The following is a 25780-nucleotide window of genomic DNA, read 5'->3' on the forward strand; positions in this document are numbered from 1 at the left end:
ACGAATACAGGAAAATATCTTTAAAAACAATAAAATCGTTAACTATACCCGTATCTTGCTCGCAACATCGACCCTACCATTGACATTGATCTCTGTATTAACACAGGCAAACGGGAAAAATCGGCGTTTACATAAACGTCTAAAAATATAGGTACTTCAATATGCAATCGAAATATTATTTGTAATAAATCTTGCGACAAATATTTTCCCTAAATCAATAAATAAATCATATGTCATGATTGAATAATGCGCAGGAAATTTTTATAAATAAATAAAACGGAAAACCGGCTTTCCGCGCGCGAAAACACGAGACAAATCTATTACGAATATGTGCATTGATCTTTAAATAATAATCTGTTGACTACCAAGTTAGGACATAGGATAGGAAATAAAACAATCTTAAAACACTGACAGAATTGTTTAACAATGGGCAACTCATCAAAATGTTTAAAGAGCATTTCGTGTCAGTGATCCCCTCGGTTGCGGTGACGAATGAAGCGGGCTGCCCGCATGCGGTGATTTGCATGTGCCAGTCCCTCTGACGACGCGATGACAGCACCGATAAATTTATATTGCTTTTACATACATAAAAGTCTACTAAAAATACTACTTTTATACCCTGAACAGTAGTTTTGATGCGTTTATCGAAACGCTAATATAAAACACTAAAGAACAAATGTAGGTACTTACAACTAATATTATGAGTTTTGTCGTAGCGAAAATGGAAAACATGAAATATCGCGTACGTTATTATTGTTATTAACGAGCACAAGTTCCACCGTGGCTGGTGCCACGTTTCTGGTGCTGCAGAAACAGCTCGAAGGATTAACGATGTGTATGGAGGTGGGGTCTAGTGGTGGTGTAGTGACGGGGGCTATTTTACTATGACTTTCTTAAATCTGGCCAGACGATTACGGCAGATGTCTATTGTCAGCAACTACAAACCATGATGGTAAAGCTAGCTGATTTTATTCATTCCCGAAGTCCGAATGTTTTTTTTTTTACTGAAGGGATCAATTAACCTATGAGATGGCAAAAGTACATAGATAGTAATGGTATATACTTTGATTAATTAAATATATTCTATTTAAAAAGAAAACTACTTTTTGAAATGTAAAAATATGTAAGGAACTTATAATTTTTACATTTGACAGCGCCCCGTATGAGTTACGTGCAAATATTTCATGAAAATAGTGGAGAAATCAAAATAAACAACCACGGATCGAAATCATCGCGAATGGAAACGTCAAACTAACAGAAACACGGTTATCATAGACTAAGTTTCTGTTTTTTTCTTAAGTTTATCTATGAATTGCAACGTTGCCGTCTTATGCCTATGGCATAACGGGAGAATAGGTATACCAAAGTAGTAACGAGTTTATAAGTAGGAAATTATAATCTCCTTATTCTAAACTGAATATTCCTACTATAAGGTTCGAATAAGTATGTTGTTATTTGTACCACTGTAAATCTAATGTCAAAGCTAAAGATCGCATAATACACATTTCACTAAAAAATAATTAAAAAAACTTATTCACATTAAGCACGCGATACGTGAAGACTGATTTGTAATAATTCCTTTCCTTTCCTTTTTTTAAATTTAAATACTATCTAAATCACTCTTAACACAATGTTTTATTAACATTGATCTGCACTGCATTGATCTAAATCTTCGACACAGTAGAAAAACAAATTATCAGAACAAATCGTATGAGTTTAGCGACAATGATATAGCTTACTTCATATTGCAAGAGTTTATGTCGTATAGAATGTGGAAAAAAAGCAAATATTCCTACAGCTGATTCACCTTCGGTTGCTTTCATACATTTTTATTCAATATATATTTAATAACTAATAATAATCCACGGATACAATATAAAAGATTATGATAATTTGCTACAATATCTTCGCACAGTAAAGCATACTAATAACAAGCGCTGATGTCTCTTTCAGCTATTATTATAAGCTATTATAAGAAAAGTAAAATAATTGAAAAGGGAAAAAAAGTTATTTTCCCATACCCCAATGCATTAAACAATCAAAATGTTATTTTCACAGGGCCAATCGCCAAAAAAATAAAGATATCGTGTTCACACAATTAGACACCCCATCAAATAATGCAATCTATATTGAAAATTGCAATTAAGATAAAATTTGTTCATTAAATAGTATCGTTTTCTACACGAAATTTCGCGCGAACGGAAATAATAAATCTTGAGCTCAAGTGCTTTAGCGCGATAGACAATAAAACAAATAAATTGTACGGTTTCTATTATTAGAGTTTATTAATTGCGCGGACGCACCTGGGTCGTGCAGGTGACGGGTTTTGGGGTCAACTGCGGTATTTTTTGATATGGTCGCGATGCGCCGTCGGATTGTGGGAAATGACCCATTGCCATCGCGATATAATTAACGCAATCATATAGTTTGTGATGAATTTGGGGCAAGAGAATTAACAAAATGTTAATTTTAATTTCGTAAACATAAATATTTAAACACTTCCGTGGCAAAATCGGTAGCGCACAGTGTCGTGTTACCGGAGGTCCTGCGTTCGAAGAGGAGAATATGAATCGTTACTATGTTTTTCTGACATAGACCCCTACTTAATTGCTTATTAACTGATCATCAGTTAAAAAAACACAGAAATTTGTAAGGTTTGTTAAGGAATTTCTGTAATTACGTAGTACTTGATTGCGGTCGGCAATGAACATCTCAAATCATAAGGTTTTATATATATATATATGGAATTAACTAATTTTAATGTGTATAAAGAAAATATATTTTTTTTAATGTTTGGTATAGGCGTAATTTTTATACTATAGTGGTTCGAAACTGTATTAAATAATAAAATTTTAAAAATATACTAAATGTTTAAATCTTGCTTAACTATTTGGTCAAGATTTATTCTTTATCAATAAATCAATCAATTAAAAACCAATGTATATTCTAAGATATACTTTTTAATCATTTTCGTGATTCCCTAGTTTAGGGTGTTTTAGGCCTTATTCTTCTTAACAGTTTACATGTTCATAAGATAGAAGTAGGAAATAAAAGACGTTTTATACAACATTTATTTATTTATTCAGGTATAGTGGTATCACGTCATCAAGGGATTTGAAGCACGCCAAAGCATTCATTTAAATGCGAAACGTTTATAATGTTAACAATAACTTACAACACCAGTATGTATATCTTATACAGAAAAACGAAATCCCATCATCATGGATCATAGAACTGTTTCTTTTAAGAGACATAAAAATACTTAAGTAGAATATTCTCATCAGATTGAATTGTTATATGTGGGTGATACATTTAAAACCAAGCAAGTAGGACTCGTCAAATATTACATAATTCATATTGCAGAATCCATACTTGGTTGACAATATTTGTTGTTTTTATTTATCATTTAATATCGAATACATTTTAATAACACTTCTGAATATATTTAGTGTGATAATTATTACTACGACTCCTTTTAAAATAACACAAAACAACTTTTAGTAAGAGATAGTACCGGCGTAATTTATCGGCCTTTGTAAAAACTTGTTAAATTTAAGATGAAACTGTTTATATAACAATACATTTAAAATAGATAAGACATGCATAACAATAATTTATCGTTCGTGGTTCATACCACGTAGGAGTTCACATTTTAAAATGGATCGAGAATTAGGTCGAATACATTAAGCCTTTTCAAAATATTGTTTTACATACGATATTTGGATCCAACCTATAAATTACTTAAACTGAAATACATAGCCTCAAAATGTACTAAAAAAATATTTGCAAAAAACAATTCACATGATTCGAGATCTTTTTCATATCAATGGTTAGTTTTAACTTTTATTGAGATCGGTCGTTCGAGGATTCATACGTTCGATGTTAAATAGCATGTTTAGTGACTTAATTTGTAATGTTAGCAATGAAGTCAAAGAATCGTATTAATTTCAGCAATGGCGGCAATAACGGAAGTTGTATGATATTTCCGTAATCTAAAAACCTGCTCTTGCGCAAGCTTATCCTAAAAGTAACATAATGGTAACTTAGATTAAGAAAGATCAACTCGTATATTATTTTAGTTTTGCAATTAGATTTTGCAAAACATAAACATTTATCGAATAGACAAATATTATCGTTAGCCTATTAAGAATTGTTTGTCATTGACATGTATACAGATTAAGACTCGACACAATGAATGCTAATACTTGAGAAGACCTTTCAGTAAAAATAATCTAAAATACACAACCAAAAAATAACTAGAAAATATCTAAATTCCGACTGGTTGCAACTTATCCAGGCCAAAATTAGATTGAAACTAAAAATAATATAAAAATAGGTGGTTTCCAAAATTAAATTCGAAAAGCTCGGTGTCCATAAATATACAAACACAAGTATAAAAAAGTAAGAAAAATAATAAACGCCTTAAATAATAATAATGCCTAGAATAGTAGTTTTTATGTTGCTGAATTTAATATCCGCTATGAAGATTGTTATTTGCAGACACATAATAAAGTCCAAACATGGCTTGATCGTAGATTTGATAACTTCATCAAAACTTTCAATTAAAACTGACATACCAAGTTTTTGAATAAAATAATTTTATAAACAGCATACATTAGTGAAACGTACAACGTATTTGAATACTTCATTTTGAATTATCATACCGACAAATGAAGCAATATTTATTATTGATGTAAAAAAAATGCGTAAATGTACTGAAATTAAATATTCTATGATATGACCAATATTAGCCTTGTTACACAGTGTGTATTTCATAAAATGTTTGACCATAAGTGATCAAATCTACGAATCGTCAGTTTTAAAATATTATTTTAATCTCATAGCGATAAAAAATGTAGCACTGTAATGGTTTTTATATTTAACGATATGTATTGTATTAGCTATTACGGAATGATGAAATAAAATCTTCCCAAAGTACCAATTAACTATTTTATATCTTATCTGAATTCTACTAATAAAAAGGATTTTTATCTTCCCTATATAAAGCTACGTTTCTATTATGTGTGGCTGTACTTTAAAACGCATCTTAATACATGAATTTAATATAAAACGAGACTGGTGTTAAGTTTCTAACATAATTATTAATTGTCTAATTCACAAGTGCAACGAAAACAAATTATATCAAAGCTAAAATTGAATAAGGCCGAAATGCACTTATAAAACGTAGACTAAAGATACTATGGAGTTTGTTAGCATGTAACAGTATTCACATAGAAAAATACACCGTAATTAATCTACTTTTTATAATATCGTTTTAGAAAGTTTTATTAACTGGAGACACGTTTCAAAGTTTGTCCGTTAAAGACCTAATAGTGAAACATTTTGACATGCATTGTGATTAGTGCGAATATTTGCATATGTACATTTGAGTTACAAACATATTAAAGGAAATAGTTAAAGCACAGTCGAGGTTAACGCTCTCTAACGGTTCTAACCGTTTTCAATGCTAGTAAAGAAATTGTATGAACTTTTTTTACATACAAATATTTGCTGCCTTATTAATCACTCGAATTCAGAAGGGCTACTCTTCCCGAATGGTCCAAATGCGAATAATATTCCAGTACCTAAATAATTGATATATTCATAGAGACGGGTCTACGGAGACTTAAAGTCTACACACAGCCTTAAAATCAGTGGCGACATCGGCATTGAACAAACAATGATTTGTTCCATACATACTATTATGACATAGTGACGCTGCAGTTCAAATCAATAACACAAAAGCAAGAAAAATCTCATTGAGTGTACATGGTCAATACCGACATAGCCACTGATTTTAGAGCCGTGTTTAGACGCTTTTAGCGTCATCTAGTAGATAACGAGCGTAAGTATTTTAATTGAAAATAGCGCCATCTATGGAGAATAGACGAAATCAGTTAATGTTTAAAAAAATAGCAAATTCTAAACTCAACTATAAACAAATAATCGTTTCGTTTCGTTTCTGTGAGTAATGTTCAAAATAAAACTAGTATTAATGAAATATTACATACTTTTTCGCATTATGGAGCTTAAAGCGTCCCAATCCGTTAGTTGAATATACAAACCGAATTAAGCTTGGTCCAACCAACGTCGCCTTATCTAATTAATGAAAAAATATAGCGCGATGCTTATCGCAATTAAACTAAGCAACTAATCCGAACCCTGTTTATATCAGCCCGCCGTGCAATAACTCTATAATGAGCACTATTAATGAAAAATATTATCCTAATTTGCAAATCACAAACGTCACTAAATCTAATTAGCCATTCATAAATTACGTCACATCTGATCAATGACTTACCTTTAGATACCTCTCAAGAATATTAAAAAGGAATTTTTCTTTTTTTTTATCTAGAAGTAGGTACCCTTAATACTAAGATCTCATAAACAAATTGAAAAAAAAATTAAAAACATAAAAACATTGCAAAGATTTTGAAATTTACCCAGGTGTTGAATCTTCAAAATTTCTAAATAGTCATCTATCATAGCATCATATAAGACTATAATCAGTATCGAATCTTTTTAATATGAAAAACGAGAACCTTCATTGGTTATATCTGAACTAATTCTATAAAAACAAATTTGCTATATCTAGTATTAAAAGAAATTTCCCTCTAGTTATTAAATTTACATGGAAGAAGTCATAAGTAAAAAAATGTTCTAAAGGTAATGGAAAATGTATGATTTCAGAAATATCTTTGTTTATACACCGTTTCATGATGCAGTGTCTCTAATTGTAACGATTTAAATAACATTTATAGCGAAATATCAATCAAACTGAATCATCAATGTGACGTAACTTATAGCAGGCATTTTTTTAAATACAATAGTTCGATTGTTACAAAAAACATCAAACGAATATTGAAAATTTAAATATCGAACTCTACCTGTTGCTTTCAAACGAATATGTATGCAGTACGTAAAATAGGAACTGGGTATTTGAGGAGTGTAATTACTTTCACTTTATGTAATAAATTAAATTGTCTACTATTACCGAGAAATGACTTGATATTTTTTTCATAATTATTTAAACCACAAAATACATCATAGATATGGGAGATGTTAGACGAGGAGGCGCACAACGGACCGAATGGGCGTCTAAGTGCGGAAACTGAGTCCTCCATACAATAAATTGAGTGTCGTGTTTCATATGTTCTACAAAATTGAAAACATTCCTTGGTTTAAATATCGAATCAAAATAAGAATAGAAACTATCTGTTATCAAGAAAAACTTTTTGAATTTGATTTTACCATACGATTTTGAAATATTAATAATAACGTGTATGACGACTTCACTCATAACATATAAATGCCAGACGAAATTTCAACGATTACATACTATAATGTAAATCTACTACGTAGATCCCGGGAATATTATATAAATGAAGGAGAATGACCAAAATTGGCATCAATATGGAGTCGCATAAGGAAAGAGCGTCGAACGTTTTGGGGACGCAAAATCGAATGGGGATCAAAAAAAGGATTTTAATTTTAAAGTTTTTGTTTTGGTAATAAATATTTAGGTCCCATGTATAAATCTAAACACACAATTGTCGTTATATGTTTTAAATAAACAAAATATTTGTGATTATTAGTAATTAAACAAGAATTAATAGACAATGAACTATAGATTGAGGTTGTCTATGATTAACATTTGTTAATACAAGTAAATTTATAAATATGATGCTACGTTTTAAAATACGGTCATTCTCCTTTCGACCTATCGTATCCTTAATGCCAATAACATTTGCCAAGATTATTGATAAAAAGTTGCACCATAATAACCTACTAATATTAATCCCATATCATATTTAAATCACTGGGTATCTCTGTGCAAATAGCACATAGCCTAAATACAAGTATAAACATTTTTCAATTGTATACACTAATTCCATGCATTGTAACATTGTACTATGACTACATAAGAATTTGAAATTGTATCAATAGAAATTTATCGGATTTCGAAAAAGTACGGTAAATATAAAAAAAAATCATTATGGACACGAACATTAAAAGAGCTATTTGAAAAGGTATTCTATATTTAAATTGCATTTAAACATCACTGTTAGATTGGTCAGTAGAGCAGAAGTTCTAAAGTGTCAAATGTCAACATATAAATCACGTATGACGTCTGACAGTGCTCACTACTATTACTACAAACTATTGTCATTCTATATGTCAAATTTAGAAACACAATTATAGATCTCTGACAGAGCAACGCACAAGACCTGGCTGTATGGACTAAAGTCCTTTGCCTTTCCCATTAGGGATAAATGAATATCATCACTATATAGTGCCACCTATATGTATATAGTGCTAATTTTACTACATTTTTATTTTGTTGTTTTAATAAACCTCGATCAGGGTAATTTGTAAGAAAATGTTCTTAGCAGTAATACACCATTAACACAAAAATATAAATAACCGATCACTATTATTATTAATTAAAATTATTTTAGTATTATTTACCGCACTTTTACTTTGTGATCTATAAATGATTTCTACCCAGTGTAATAATAACAGCAGGTTCTGATATAATAGCAATAACATGAATACCAAACCGATGTCTATTTGTGCACCAGTGCTGTGAGTCGCCTCACTCCAGACTTGGTAGGGCCTTTGGACTTCTTGCTTTGTTCTTTAACACCTCTGGAAAAAGGAATTTGCAAATGAATATTACGAAATTTATTAGCACACGCTGTATACACTGTATATATAACGCCCTACAATAAACAAGTCAAAGAGGCACATATCTGACAGTACTTAAAATGTATTCCTTTGTATTATATTTATCACCTACTCAACTAATTTTAATACAAACCTATGAGTCAGAGTCAGTATTGGTGCCAGATACGATATCATGAGAAATCGTTAAAATATAATACTGGTCAACATGTTTTAAATAATTAGTATTTATATTAAAATCAATAAAATTAGATAAACATAAAATATTATTGAGCTTTTGCTAGTAACGAGGACAATACCAATGCCTTTCATTAAAATTTTCAATAATACATGTTGATGACAGATGCCTGCTAAATTATATGAATGCTTGATCAAAGTACTTTACAAATGTATTTTAGAGCAAAAAATACAATGATATATGAATTAAGAATTTAATTAGCAAAAACCATTGTAGAAGTCAACTAACCTTGAAATTCAAGTTTTCGAGATCTGGGTGTACAATATTTTAAATTAATTTCGTTCTTATGAGTTACTTCTATTTATGGAGTGGATTTAAACGTTTTTGTAATATAATATTAACTAGTTACATCTTTATATAAGACTAATTCGTTTTAAAATCAGATATCCTTATAAAAAAGGGCGTTAGGGGAGGAAGGGGAGGGCGTTCAAGTATTACGTGACGCAATTTTTGGAGAATCACGACCCGTAACGACGAAACTTTTCGTGACCACCAGTGACTCTGTATGCCTAAAACTTACCATTATGTCACGTAAAGTACTGGAAAGTCGAAAATAATATTATAAATAACGCGTAATTATTCAATCCCCGGCACGCATCGTGACGTATTACATGAGGACCCCCCCCCCCAACTTCGTTACGTCATACTTGAACGCTCCCTTAGTCAATTTATACAGAAAACTGTTTAAACATACCAAGACCAAGTTTTGTCATTGCCAACAATATTAAGACGAAATTAAACGTAACATTTAAAAGTTAATAAAAAAATAATTCAAAATTTATTTAAACCAATCAGTCATAAAAACGCAATAAATACTCACAAGTATCGGGTGAGATCCTCAATATCAACAAGCATAGAGTCTTGTCCCATGTGTAGTTCGTCTCTGGCCATCAATAGTTTGACAAGTGAGTCGTTAAGACACTCAATTTGAGAGTGCAACTCATTTACAATCACCTAAAAAAATTTAAACTATTAGGCTATGATTCAAAGACCGTCAAATGACTATAGACTAGTAGTTGTTTCGCAATATTAAAATCCTTTGAAATTTTCGTTAGTAAGTCTTACTTACTCACATAAGTGTATTAAAAAATTATCGGCTTTCAATGCTTAGCGCTTAGTCTCGACTCTAAATATTACCTTCAATGTAATCATACATAAATATGGAAGTGATCTTTATAGCCTTTTTCAACTATTAAAATAAAATTCAAATTCAAAAAATCACATGTATCAAAATTATACATCTACCCTCAAAAAAAATTTTTTTTATAACAATACAAAAACCCAACAAGTCAAATGCATATGAAAAAGTCGTATTTTTACAAAAACAATGGTCATTGTTTTGAAGATACGCGTGACTCGGTGGAGTTAATCGTAAAACGACACAAGGTCATGCAATAGCGTAATAACGTAAGCAACTTTGAAATAATGATGTATGTATTTGCTTTATATATTACATTACTATATTCACACTAAACATTTCGTAAACCTAAATTGTATGTAAAATAAATAACAAAATAGTCAAATAACTAATTATAGTAATGTGCGTTTAGTTCGTTAAATTTAATATTATTGATTTTTTTCCCTTTTTTAAAATATGACATATACCTGTAATTGAGCTATGTTCATATCAGTAAGTATCTGCCTAGAAACGCGTCGACGATCAGGTGCAAGTGGCACGTTGGCCTTCTCCATACTGCGACGTAACATTTCAGTGACAGGTGAAACTGGTCGACTTCTTCGCTCATGCTGTAATAGGAAAAATATTACAAAATACAACATTTAAATGCTTAACTGCTAATGAGTATAAAGAATAGAGACAATCAAAAGAACAGAATCTATTAATATGAAAAAAAGTTTTCCAAAAACGTTGGCTTCAAAGATTTTAATAGACTAAAAAGTAAATTTTGAATGTTCTTACGATTGACTCATACTTACACACTAACTATAACAAATATCGTAATTTAAGGACTAAAAGACTACGAAAACATAAAAAAAATATATAAATTATGTCTCATGACATTCACTGAATACAATAAATATACATACTGAAATTATACATTCAATGAAAAATATCATAAAAATAAATTCACTCATAGTATTAAATTTGCAGTTCCTGCTTTTATGTAAACATTAAGCTTCTAATAGGTTTTTTAGTAGCCACCCTTGACAAAATAGAGAGTTTGAGTATAGACAAAAAATTACCTCCATTTGTATGCGGGCCAATTCCTTTGCTTGTGCCAAGGCAATTCTAGCTTCAGTCTGCAGTGTTGCTTGTAGGGCATAGAAATCAGATTCCTTTAATTCAATGTGATTCAAAGATTGGGTTGAACGGGTTTTGGATGATTTAGATATTAGAGACGCAGGGTGCAACTTGAAACCTAGAGACACATAGGCAATAAATAAAAGGTGTTGCAAAGTATCAATTAAAATGTAATCCTTATATCATTTATGTATAATTATCACAAATAACCAATGCATGCATGAATGTAAGAACATAAAACTTAAACTTTAAAAAAATAGAACCATCACCAATAAAATATTAGGAATGTGAACATATTAAGGGTAAATATTTTTACAAACATTAAATAATTCTCACCACTCTGAACGGTGTTTACTTTATCTTGTTTTGTTATGTTGACAGAAAGTGGTCTCGTCTGATAGGGGTGGTTATAACTACTCTTGCTGAATACACTTGAACGTGATAAACTTTTACTATTACTACTAAAACTTCTGTCCAAGTCTGAACATTGAGATTCATTATCAGAAGCTGTCTCATTCATGAAACATATTTGTAAATTTTTTCCTGTTGATGTAATGCACAGTTAGCACAGTATCCCCTGGCAATTAATTGGACATCTCTGCATTGACATAAATTAAAAATTGAAGACATTACCATATGAAAATGATTACAGCCAAACTGTCAAGGATATCAAGTTCTTAAAGACAATTAAGCATATCACATTGAATGAGATAATTTTAATTATAACAGCAGAAATGTTCAACCAAGCTTACCTTATTGAATATAATTCAGAATCATAAACAGATAAACAAAGACCCAAAGCAAAAATTAGAGAGATGAACTTACTAGACTATTTTGTTAAATGATAAAAAATCTAAAGAGAACCCAAATTGTCAAACTATAAACATTATTTATAATTTGAATGTTGCTGTTGTTATTAAAATTAGCAATGGTGATTTAATAATTATAAAGCATGTGTTCATACATCTAGAAGCTTCTTAAATCAAAAGTTCTTACCATTTTGTAATCGTGAATGTAAGCTGGGTTTCTTTCCTGGCCGGTCTGTGTGACCCAGACTATAGTATTCTTCTGAATCTATACCCATAGCTAACCTTTTTCTGATTTCCTCTCTATCATTTCGTTTCTAAAACAAAGATTTATACTAAAGAGTTGTAAACGAAAAGTTATTGCAAATCCAAAATGAATACAAGTTACTGTACGTTTTTGTTATAAGGTTCATGGTCAACTATTGTTACAATCTTAGTAAATTTGTCCAATATGTTAGGATTATTATCTGAAATTATTGGCCATTCTATTTCTGTTTGAACATAATCACCCCCGCTTATAACTCTAGGACATAATGCTTTGTTATCATTATAGGTCGCAGTCACTGTTTGTTCTGGTGATTTACCAATTTTTGCCTTAAATATTTGAAATTTACGTCTCAACCCAGTTTTATCTATACCCTCTTTTTCTGTTGTTTGTAGAGGTGATTTACTCAACTTCCTTTTAATATTACTTAGTAAACTCTCAAACATTTTTAAAACTAATCAGTCTTCGTTACTTTTTGGCAAAAAAAATGGCACAATTATTAATTTATAACTATCAGCTATGTAACTAAGAAATATGTTTAAAACAAAACATTTTTCATTATCAAATTTAAATGTTGATTGTTGACAATGAACAAAGCTGTCTAGATTGACAATCCTTTGGTTTGACATTATTATGACATATAGGACAAGGGCAAGCGTGCTCTTTTTGTGTTCCATTTCTTTGGGTTACAGTATTTAGCCATTAAAGTTTCTCTTTGAAAAGTTTTAGGAAAGAAAAGATTAGAACAATATTTAAAAACTTACAAGGCAGCATATATTATCAACAGATTCATGGTTATCGTACGTTATTGTATATAAATCCAATAGAAATCTTGTGTCCTTTTTATAATGCCTTTGTTCAGGATGAAAATACGGTAAAGACGTCATCACAATAATAATACAACCACGGTTTAAAATCTTTTCACTAAAACACTAGATTTGACTGAAGCAAATACCAATGACTGTGCAAGCGTCAATACGCCTGCAGTGTCTGCGACTTATGTAAATGAATAAGTAGGTGGAACCTACTCAGTGTCTGCAACGCTGAATCACTTAGAAAGGCACTTGTGCTTCAAGTTTGATCGGCAATTTTTAACTGTTATTAAAATGATTACGGGTATATTACTATAACGAACGTGATTCGCATGCGATTGTGTACGTGGACTGAACACAATCGTAGTTACCGTTACTTTGATATTCGCTTTAATGTATATTATTATGTGTTACACAACATATTATTAACACCTAACATTTTCTTTTTATTAATTGTAACTTTTGTACAAGTTTATTGTAACTAATAGCGAATCTAACTAAGCAATACGTCGTAGGAACTACTATATTATATGCAAAAACTTAATGTTACTTCTCCGGCACTCTCGTAACTTTATATACTTAATACATTTCATTCACATACCTATCACTATTCGTTTACAAGTTCTCGTCTAAAATGATGTATTTATGATATTAAATAGAATTGGTGTTAATGAACTTAACAATTACTTACACGTCTTTCTGCCTCTTTCGCGGCCTTTATGTAACTTTCTATAGTGTCTATATCTAACTTCGGCAGCGCAGTTTCTATATTATAAACATCGAAAGTATCTGTAAGTGAGAATACGTAAAAAATAATAAAAAATATAATTAATGGAATAAAATTTATTTACCTAAAAGGAAATGTGCAGCTCATACAAAAATCAGTCGACATAAATAAAAGAAAATCATAATTATGAAACATACCCAACTCACTGTCTGCTACATTTATATTATCTCGAGGGACGGACGAATTATGTTGAGCATATTTGGAAGGATCTTTGGGTCCACTAAAATATTAATAACATTAAATTATTATCACTTTTTAATTATTAACCTGTTATATAGCTTCGTTTCTTATTTGTTATTTATGTGTTTGAAATACCTCATCTATTCTTCACGTTATTAATATTCTGGAAAATAATTTCACTCAAAACGCTATTTACACGATGTGAATCAGAACATAAACTAAAGATTAATCAGTTTCTTGAACACGTCAATTCTATTTAAAACTACACGTACATTCTGCCATGCTTAAAAGACGCATAAATGCATGACGAAAGCTCATCTAGAATTCAAAACTCCACAGGTCGCCATATATGTAAACAACTATAAGGTGTATAAAATAAAAAGCAACTTCTACGGGTCATATAGTGTACCGTACGCACCTTTGAGCCTTTTCAGGGTTTTTATTGGGAACACGATGGTAGTTGTGTTTATTTAATTGTCTGTTGCTTTCATAATGGGTTTGATTACGTGTATCTTTTTTTAAACTTGATGTATTGCTCGACTTTATTAATACCCTGTTGGAATTCCCATCAGTTATTATAGGCCTATCTGCCCATAACTTATCACGTTCTCGCATTTCATTTAATTTTGGAATTATTTTTCTCAACTCTGTGCTTAATTGCTTGATTGTAGTCTCTACATTATTGCTTAATTTTTCCGTATCGTACTCATCTTCATTTAAATTTAATTCTTCTTTTCCATCAGACAAAGCCGCATCTTGTATTTGTTCGTGACAGTTATCCAGTAGTAAGAATGTAGGCCTGCTCAAGTTAATTTCCATTCTCACATTAACCTCATTTGTTTGATTCATGTTGACAATATTTACTTCTCCTTTTGTTTCATTACTAGTTACTTTCGTTTCAGTACCAACATCGTTTTTTACTAGTTTTTTTATAACATGATTTACCACCTCGCTTATATTATTGATTGTAGCTTCGATTGGTTTTTCGAAATTGTCTTTTATATCTTTTCGAAGGTCTTCCAAGTCATCCTGAATATTTATATTGTAGTTTAATAATTGTTTAATTTCATCTTCGATTTCTTTATTAAAATCGCCAATTATATCTTTTGTATTAAAATTATTCTCTATATCATTTCCTATTAAAGTAATATCGCAATTTATGGCGTCTACGTTATTGTTATTGGATGAGATGGTTTTAAGAAGATCAGGTATGTCACTTTGCTTGGTCGATTCGAAAGTGCTATTGGATAATTCTATTAACTGACCGTTAGTGAACTCTGATTTATTATTGTTAAGCTCTTTGTAATTTTCATTGGCATCCTTAATTTCAAAATCAGTTATATCTGTATCATTATCGTCATCAGTCATTTCATTTTCAGAGTGATAAAAGTTTTCTATATTTGAACTGTACTCCTGTAATGTTGAAAATATATGGTTAGTAAAATTTAAAATAGATTAAAAGCTTCGTAAAAAACACCTCTGAAATATTAAATAAAACTAATTACACATAACAACAACCTAAATGATAACAATACGCGACAAGACATACCTGAAGTGTATGAGCTAAATGTTGAAAGCCAGGATAATTTGGATTTACAATTCCTCTTGGTACTCGATGAATACTATCCTCCGACATTTCTTCTGTATCTGATATATCATAAAAGGGTTGATCTTCGTTAACCGAAGTAATAGTTTTTGAATCATTGGTATTTACTAAAAACACACAAGAAATATAATTTAAAATTATTTCTATATACGAGAAAACCCAGGATTCAAAAGTCTACAGTTATTTTAAGCTCACCTGTTGTAATAATATCTTTCGAACTGTTTGTAATATTTTCATCAATTGTGTCTTCTGGCTCTAGTAACCTGCTCAATTTATAGAGGTGGTTACAAACTGACGACTCATTTGTTCTTGAATTAATAGACTTAAAATTCGTTCTATTGTCTATATGATCGTTGGTATTATGCCAAAGATGAAAGTTATTTATGTTACTGCTTTGAAATAAACTATCACTTTTTACACTTCCTTCCGGATCTCGAAGTGATATTTTTTTTCCATCTACAATTGGTATGTTGCCATTATCGACGTCATTGTGAATCCGCATGATTAACTGAAATTAAAAAATGTACTTGTAAGTTTTAAGTTGTAAGAGACGGAAACAAGAAATGTATTTTACTTTTCCCTAAAGGAAATTCCTTCTTTAGACGTGAAGCAGAAGTGAATTAATAAAAGGTATTTACTTATCAAATTAGATAATTTTATATGAAAAAAGTAAGCGGATAAGAAATATTTCTGGATTGACACCAATTATAGTACTTAATGCCTGTAGTTCCGCTATGAATCGAACCCAGGACTTTCGAGTTCTTATGAACCCGAAACATAGTGCACGATCGCGGGCAGGGTACATTTCCTAATAAAGATATTTTAGGTTTATCTCCATTTATTATTGTAATATATCTAAGTTAAGCACTATCCTTTGTTTCTGTCACCGAGATGATTATTTATGAGTTAGTGCAGTTCATCACATGGTTTTTTATTCATATGCATACCTTTATGAATATGAATAATTTCAAATTTATATACAAATCTTTGTTTATATCAAGCAGTTATTGCTTTGCATGTCATTATGTAATTCTACTTTCTGTTGTTACAATAAAAAGTCTATTAAATCTTTATCGACGTTTTCATCTTTTTAAATATATGCGTTCTTGTTAATATATTCAAATGTGAGCCATTTTCAACTCTGAGGTGAGGCATTCGAGCTCCCATTGTGCATCAATGGAACTTTCTCACGTGCGGAATTAGCTCTCAATCGTAAGGTGAACAAAAAGCTCGTACAACACTTAAAACAATGTATTTTTTATAGGCAGGTAGGACTTCTGAGCTTTACTCGAAATAAGTAAGAAATATTTTAAAAAGAGATATTTTAGGAGGCAAACGGGCAGGAGGCTCATCTGATGTTCAGTGATACCGCCGCCCGTGGACACTTACATTGCCAGAAGGCTCGCAAGTGCCGGTCTTTAATGAATTGGTACGCCCTTTTCTTGAAAGAACCAAAGTCGAATTAGTTTGGAAATACTTCAGTGGGCTGCAGGTAAAATTTTATCGTGATTCTGTGAATGCCGTGTAATTAAACCACGGACCAAAATAATAATTATAAACTTCAAGTCGGTCAAGGGTAGTACTTATATATGAGGAATATATTAAACAATGAGTTGCTTTTCAGTAATGCCCGGTTCTAAACATTTAATTTGTTACGACTGTTTACTACTTTTTAGTTTGGCATAACCAGTTCAGACCAATACGGCCCGTAAGAAAATAGTTTTGAAATGCGCTTTCTATAAAAAAATCAGTTCGTAACGTTTACTGTTATATAGGTATCAAAATTCACGCGAAGTCAACTCCTTTGATATCGAGGTATATACACAAAAGCAAAGTAAAATATCAGCGCTATTTTTGAAACAATAAAAATGTAATGCTTTGTACTCTCATACTTTTATTTCAGCATATAAAATATGCCTACGTCAAATATGGCCAGATGCCAATTCATTCTTTACGAAGTCTTTTCTTCTTGGGATTTTTATTTACAGTTATATACCTAACTACAGTTTCTTAAACCCCACATGTGGTATCTTAGCACATACAGACTCACAAGCAAACAATATCATATAAATTCATAAGTTGCTCATTACATTCATAAATTTTAAATGCAAACTTATAAATTTAATTATTTCCAGTAAAGAACCACGACTCTTGTTATTTTAAAAGATATCAGGTAACGAGTTATAATTCGATTTTGATATTAGCGATAATTCTATGCACTTACTAGTCCTAATTTTATTCCACGTGACTTATAATAATACAATTACCTTATTATGGCATAGGGTAGGTAAACCTTACCGTGGCGTACCTTTAATGTTTTCGATTAGATCTACCTAGTTCAGCCATAAGTTCTGTTACAAATGAAAATGCATTTATATAATGCATATGCAAGAAGTAATGTAGTATTGTTAAAATTTATACCTACATATTTATTAAACTCAGCATACATTAAATATATATATATATATATATATATATATATATATATATATATATTTGAAATGGCCAGCTTTTGCTTTTATATACTCCTTTAATCTGTTTGGCCACGAATCTATGCAATGTTTCCGAGGGAAATTTCGCCACTGCTTGCTCGAAAGTTTTTAAAGAGACTCAATACCGCCGTGTCGCGGAGGAGGTGATGTCCTCTAAAACTGACCATAATTTGATGTCTAAAAGGTTGGGTTTGAGGTCTGGGCTAGATGAGGGCCAGTCTTCAGCTCTTATAAAGTCCGGACCGTAAAATCATTACTTTCACCTAAAATAATATACGTGTTCCAAATTGAAAATAATTAAAAAATTGAAAAAAGAAAATTGTTTATATAACAGTATTTATGGCCAGACTATTTACAGTCACTTAAATATTGACAACTGTCAACTATTAAAGTACACCTGTAAGCAAAATAATGTTATTTCTATTAAATGTTCTATTTAATCCGGCCAAGCACAGCAAGCACTTTAAAATGAATGCGGCCGCAATGTAATTTCCTTTTAACTAGGATGCTCTAGTTATATCACTCTGTGACTCTACTTAATGCTTAAAAGGAGTGGGTCAATGGCTCTCCGCAATATCACGATAGTAGAGGCCTCTTAAGCTGTCACCAACGTTCATGCGCTCATTTATTAAGTACTGTATCCGCAGTACAGTTAAATTAATTAATATATTCTATAACATAGGTAAAAACCTAACAAAACATCCATTCGTGTTATTCCTAGTTATACATAACGTAAATAAAACATTTTATAAACTTGGAAAAATTTCTATTTTCACTGTCGTTTCACTTGACAATTCTTGGCATATGTAAGGTTGCACCAGCACTTTTAGTAGGAAAAGATAAAAACCAAGAGGATAAGATCCCTTTTTTAGTTATAGTTGCCAAAACACAACCTACATCGGGTACTATATAAACAAGTCTTCTATACTTTTTTCAGAAGTGAAAGCAGAAATTGCTCTTAACACGTAATAAGGCAAATGTGTAATTAACAAAGGAGACACATATATGTACACGTTTTACATTTACATAAATACAGTATTAACTCTATATAACGACACTGAAGGGAACAGTCCCTTCAGTTCACAGGAATTTTATGGAGTTATAAAGAGTTGTCGTTAAATGGAAAGAAGAAAAACGTACAGATAATCCATAACTCAAAAACAATCAACACGTGCATGTAATCCTAATTTGTAAACAAAAGAACTAATTTCTTAGCAAGAGTCGAGTTTATTGCGGGCTAATAAAACGACAAAAGAACGTACACAACGTACAAACGCGGTTTTTACCAATATAAGCAACTTAAAAGTACTTTATTACTCAATTGTTGTCGTAACTGAGACTGGATGTAATGCTATGTAGAGTGTATAATTGTATGGAAGACAAGCTAAACCAACCAAAGCCAATTGACATCGACGCTTTAGGGAGATTGTCGCTACAACGAGGGACGAAACATGGAGGTTACACTATACATTATATAACACGCTTCTATAGTTTTAAGAGGAAAACAAAATCTTCACTAATGGTGGTAGACTACGCATAAATTTGTGATTAATAGATAATCTATCCAAAGATATATTAATAGATTCGGTTTTAATATTAAATTTATATATATATATATATATTGGGACATTTTAAATAAATATCACTGGTAATCTCAGTACGCTGATATTATATGGGACCATACCCATGTAATACTCGGTTTGATTAATAAGTCCATACATTTTATTACGCATTATAATAAAATGAAATATAACATTGCCAAAAACGTTTTTATGCACAATAATATAAGATTCCCTCTACATAGAACGAACTAATCAATAGTTGTTTTTGTTATTTGGAGACTCGTAACTGTGCCGTAACTACGTAAGGCTTCTAATTGTTAGTAATGAAATTCACACCGCCTTCAGCGTATAACATAACTTAATACGTATTATATCGGTATTGAGGATTATAAATTACTTTATACTGAGCTAACATTAGTGTATGTTTTTTAACAAAATTCGTTGGATTTTTCATTGCAACACAAAGGTCAAACCGTGAGAAACGACGAATGTATCAACTGAATCTCTATTATTATGACTGTTGACATTAATAAAAAATAAAAGAAACAAAGCGAGAATCTATTGCGCAATAAGATCATTTAAACTATGGAGATCGGAGAGAGTTATGGTTATTGTGTACTTATTAGCATATATATTTAAAAAAAACAGCCAGATTAAATTAGATTACGTAAACAGATATAAAAATGTTAAATTAAAGTTATTCCGTTTGCAAATCACATATAAACATTTTACTTAATAAAAAACACACGTTATATAAGATTCATTATTTTTTTTAATTTTTAATATAATTTATAAACACAAACCCTCCAGAATAAAATCAAAAAATTATTATATTCGAACGAAGAGCTACGATTGCGTATATAATAATCAACGGCGCAATAAGCTTATCGTTCCGTCTATACGGGGCTTTTATTCGTGGAATTTGCTTTTAGTTAAGTGCGTGGTATGTAAGTATATTAAGACGTAAATAGGCGCTACCAACCGACAAGTGAATGACATGACCCGGCGCGCCCTGGCCCTTCGCCTCTTAAATTTAATAGCCACTATAGTGATGGATAAAACGAAGTACCTTCTACGACCCTGTTAAACAATTTTCCATTGTATAGATTGACTATATTTTTCTCCTTTTCATGTAAACACTCTTGTGTTTCTAAGTTCTCCGAGTTGTGACAAAATGTGTATTCATTAAATAATATATAACCCAGATATTTTCAGACTGCTGTGAAATTGGGTTAATGAAGTTACCGCGATAACAGAAATCTATATAGTATTTTAAAGCTAAGCGAATGTGTTCTACATAAAATATTTCACGTGAACGTACAGTGATATATAAGCATCATATGAATAAACAAAACCAGCAAGTTTTAAACAAAAGATTCTCGAACAATAGGAACAAAAAAGCCTAACGAGACAGCTACGTTTCGTTACGATTATGGATATCAAAGAGGTTAATTTTAACTCAATGACATTTTTGTGTGCTATGAAATATGATAGAGTTAAAAGTCAAAAGACGAGCTTTTTCATCCGACATAATTTGTAACAACTAGGCTATCCTAAGTGTTATTTCATGAAAATATTAAAATGCTAACTAATTCCTACTGGAAGCTTCCCAAATTGCTACACGATTAAAATTACGTGAAAGTAGGTTAGGTATATACCTCTTATGGACTTCAGAAAAGGTCTTATTCTTTATTTTTATTTTAGTATCTTAATTTTAAAACTTCTTTTAATGCATATATAGGTAGGTCTTTAACCAACGAGTATATCAATAAAAAAGGTTAATAATAAATTTTAGATATAAATCTAAAAACTACAAAATAGTCGTCAAATGGATATTTATTTTGTTGTATATTATTTTAGTATAAACTACCGTTATAAATATATATATTTCCAATAGTAAATGTTTAATATATATTAATATACATTAAATATATCTTAAATTTTTCCAATTCACCCAAAAGTACACTCGCAATTGATACTTGAATTGTACACCTAATAAATTTCATGTAATTTAAAGTGTCTGAAAAACTTCCATCCATTTATATGGGTGACGCTTATGGAAACATTTACTTTCATTTGTCTATTCTGGTTCAGCTAAATTATATCGTAAGCCTCTTCGAGCTTTTATAAAAAATACAATAATTATTATGCAATAAACAATTTAGTTATTGTAGACGGAACTTTCGTTTTACAATATGAGCTACGCTATTTTTTTAACTATTATTTAATTTTAAAATTTATTCACAGATGCTAACATGAAATTAAATACAGTTATTCCGGAGAAAGACTTTAACTTGAGATTTAAGGCATCATAAAAACGTTGAAAAAAACAAAACTCTCGATTTACTGAAAACCTGCTTGGATATGACTACTGCACTAACCCGGAAAAAAGACAAATCATCGACAAAATCATAGATTAAAGAAAATTACATTATTTGTTTTTTATTACATCATAGTGTTTGTTATATTAAAGTTTTTTCACTGTTCTTTTGATTATAGTTTAGTACGTAATCATAGCGAGTGAAAGTAAATGACCCGTGAGGCTATAATAGGGCTACGGCGTAGGCGTTTTCTACCCTAAGTTATATTTAATCTACGATATTTGCCTTAATTAACTACGGTATTGCGGTGATAAAACCTAAAATTAATAATTTATTGAAAACGACTGCGTACTATAAACCGGAAACTGTTATTGTTTTGCAATATTATTTCTATGCTATATTGACGATGATGATAATTAAAAAATACATTTCTACTTAATACACAGCATAAAATATAAAAGAGAATATAAAAAGCATAGCCTCTGTAAGCTGTGTGCGTAAACATCACTAAAGTATGATACCGTAACGTACGTAAGTATGATATCTTAATTAACATTTTTGCAATATTTTTCTTTGATGAACTAACGCTATGTCGATATTGTTATAGGCGGCTCTATGCATCCCATGAGGAATCAGTTTCAATCGTACATTCATTTCTAAGTGCCAACATATCATAATATCGGATATGAACTAAGTGGTTATCATAAATATTATATCTCAATTATAGAATTGCACTACAGACGCCGTCATGAAAAACATGATATTTGCAAAAACGACATAGGCTATGAATTTCGATCTCCTCCGCTTTATAAGAACATTGAAATTGTACCTTTTAAGGGCGCCATCCTGATAGCCAAGCGTAGCCACTGAATAATGAATGCACCAGGAAAGGTTACTTTTTATAACGTCCGTGTACACTGAGAATCAATGCTGCATCGACACGTATTTACTTAGTCGTTCCAGGCGGACTATGTTCAATAGGTTTACGTCACTCGGATTAATGAGGTTACTGGTTGGAAATGTATGTTCGTATGCGACGTGCACCCCGCCCGCCTTTCACATCAAAATGATCGCGTGGAACGCCCGCCCGCCTCCGCGGCCGTCGCACCGACATTCGACTGCATGCCTTGGGCGGTTTTTCATTTAGATTCTACGTAGATATGCTACGACTGTATTATTGAATTGAAAAGGTATTATAGAAACCTATTTATTTTATATGTAGCTATATATATTATTAAAACACTCGAATACGCTTAAATTTTTATGAATTACACGGCACAGCTATTACAATTAGTACAAACTTACGATGATAATAATAAATAGTTTAATTGATACATAAATGTGAAAAACGTCTTAAATCCTTGGTTAGTGCCATCTTTAACTCACTTACTAAAGATCAAATATCTTTAGTTAGTTAAGTTTTAGTAAACGCGAGGGGTGGCGCAATCCTGAAAGTTTACCCTACAATAGATGACGCCAATACACAGATAAACTCAGTTTTCCACACAGTATTCAAAGAGTTGATAGTCTGGGCCAATAGAGGGCGCTGTTTATTTACAGATTTATTAGTTATAATGACAATGGCGTTATGTGAACATTTTAGGCTTTATGCCGCTTTTAGAGTAGAAACATTATTAAATAGTAAAGATTATTGTCAAATTAAACATATTCGAATATCTACAAATGTTTAAGATCATAATTTGGTTATATGTTTCATAAATTAATATTGCGTACAATATCGTTTAAAATCATTATGTTATCAATAAAAAAATTAATGAGAGTCATTTACTCGGTTAGGAAAAAGTCAAACCCTCAATATTTTTAGAATCCAAGCCTTGTCTTCAGACAAATACTTGACCGTGTCGACATACTTGTATACATAATGTAATATGGATGATACCTATATGCAATTGGGTCGGGATCTTCTATTAATACCAAACTATTCAAAAGTCGTAGAGAAACAAGAACATAATTAATTATTATTAAATCATTTTTAATCGACAAAGCTACGAATCGTTACTTTAGCATCTACTCATGCGTCCGTACCTTTAACCTATAATAATTAAAAAAAAAGTAAACTTATGATTTTTTACCGACTCTTGGTATTGATATATTATTTGTATGGTATATGTGTGAAAGTATTAATAAATAAATTTTAAAAACATCGTTTAGTACTGCAATGAAATGTTAGGTACATTGTCAATAAATTAAATACTATATTTATTAAAACACCGTACACTTTCGTCAAAATTTGTGTTAATCTATGTAAAGAGGGATTAATGATTTGAGATTTAGTAATGAAGAAGTTGTATAATTGCATATTACCTATACTACATACCTATATTCTTGTTAGGGGCTAAGTAAGTGAAGCATATTCTTAGGGCTGGCATGGCATAATCCAATTTAGTATTATATTACTCCCTTGTTAGTAAAAGAAAGTAGTACTTAATATGAAACTAGAGACGTTTTAGAATTTAAAATGACCTTTTAGAATGCTTAATTTAAATACTGGGACCCTAATTTTATTTAAACTTAGTTGCCAAACGGATGTATTGATATATTAAAATAATTGGACCAATAAAGTATTTTTAGGTACGTCGCATCCTTCACAGATACAAAAAAATCAAGTTCTTCAGATACCTTGGAATGCTTCCCAAATTGTAATGTTCCCCTTAGAAGGCTTTCGATCGATCGTGTAGAACATACATCATAGCATTTAATATTAGTTATTCTTTAGTTAACGTACCAAGTTCTCTTAAAATATTGTCGTAATTCAATATATTACGTTATTGTATATTTTATATATACATATAAAGGTTAATTTATTTCACATTAGACTTTAAAACATAGGTATATGAAACATTAATAAAACAATAATTATTTTAACACCTAAATAAATTTTTTATTCAATATATTTTGTTTATTAAATTTATTAAATAGGTTGTATTTATAGACAAACGACAGATCATTTAGAAAATATTTCTTACAAAAACTCTACTGGGGAATAAAATAAACTCTTAAAATCTTGAAAGGTAAAACAATATTCAAGTTTTTGTATGGTAATGACCCCTATTTGATTAAACTGAAACTGGTTGAGCTGAAACTTCATACCTTACATTATGTTTTACGGTCCCTTTAAGCGAACAGACCCTTCCTTTAAGTATCTTTCCATCACGTAACCTTTGAAGATACAATAAAATTATAATATAGTCGCTAGACACTATCACCCTAACTTGTAATGTATTAATTACTTTTAGACTTACTACATTAGACTACTCCATAAGTCGCTTATGGTATAAACATCATTATATGAATATAATAACTCATTAGAGTATATATTAATAAATTAGTATATATTAATATAATGTGTTTTTTAAGCGAATTATATGAATATTGATTTAATTGAATTTTTACCCCTTTCAAAATAGTAAAAAAAAATCTGATGTTTGAACATAAAAATAAAAAAAATACCTTTGAATCCAGCTTAGCTTCAATTCCAAGAAGAGTGAATATTCATAATTAAAATTTGTAATCAACATTTCTTTATATCAACTTATAAATAATCTTACCATAAACAGGCTACGCGATTATACGATAACACACTCAAAAAATGGGTCTTCACGTCGTCGCTGCTACGTATATACTGACGCACCCCAGTTCGCGTCCCTCGTAGACAGCTACGACATTGCTACGAAAGCTTCAAGGCCTTTGATTTCTACGATTTTCAGGTTAAGGGCTTTTCTTGGCAGTATTACTTGAACAATAA

At 30.7% G+C, this 25780-nt stretch overlaps 1 protein-coding gene across 3 annotated transcripts; it reads right to left on the reverse strand.

Annotated features, from left to right (window-relative positions):
- Nucleotides 1-3063: 3063 nt before the first annotated feature.
- On the reverse strand, nt 3064-25638 carry LOC123711583 (protein PFC0760c). 3 transcript variants are annotated; one of them, XM_045664183.1, is made up of 13 exons: nt 25486-25638; nt 25126-25194; nt 15835-16147; nt 15583-15746; nt 14452-15446; nt 13991-14073; nt 13758-13855; nt 12180-12306; nt 11520-11726; nt 11126-11301; nt 10529-10669; nt 9744-9877; nt 3064-8649 (listed from the first exon to the last, which is right to left on the reverse strand). In XM_045664183.1, exons 3-13 carry the CDS (start codon nt 16139-16141, stop codon nt 8568-8570), a joined length of 2514 nt encoding a protein of 837 aa, XP_045520139.1. In that variant the 5' UTR covers nt 16142-16147; nt 25126-25194; nt 25486-25638; the 3' UTR covers nt 3064-8567. The 3 variants fall into 3 exon arrangements, with proteins under 3 accessions (XP_045520139.1, XP_045520138.1, XP_045520140.1); XM_045664182.1 differs by lacking the exons at nt 25126-25194; nt 25486-25638 and adding an exon at nt 22844-23046; XM_045664184.1 differs by lacking the exons at nt 11520-11726; nt 25126-25194; nt 25486-25638 and adding an exon at nt 22844-23046.
- Between the last annotated feature and the right edge of the window lie 142 nt (nt 25639-25780).

The sequence above is a fragment of the Pieris brassicae genome, chromosome 7 (assembly GCF_905147105.1).
Source record: "Pieris brassicae chromosome 7, ilPieBrab1.1, whole genome shotgun sequence".
In the NCBI taxonomy this organism is placed as follows: domain Eukaryota; kingdom Metazoa; phylum Arthropoda; class Insecta; order Lepidoptera; family Pieridae; genus Pieris; species Pieris brassicae.

Bases quoted from the DNA above. Each gene is read 5' to 3' on its own strand.
- LOC123711583 (XM_045664183.1), bottom strand. From the start codon at position 16,141: ATGCGGATTCACAATGACGTCGATAATGGCAACATACCAATTGTAGAT. The intron at 15,747-15,834 runs GTGAGCTTAAAA...GTGTGTTTTTAG, and splicing joins GAAAGATATTATTACAACAG to TAAATACCAATGATTCAAAA. The intron at 12,307-13,757 runs GTAAGTAATTGT...TCTTTGTTTTAG, and splicing joins CGAAAGAGGCAGAAAGACGT to AAACGAAATGATAGAGAGGA.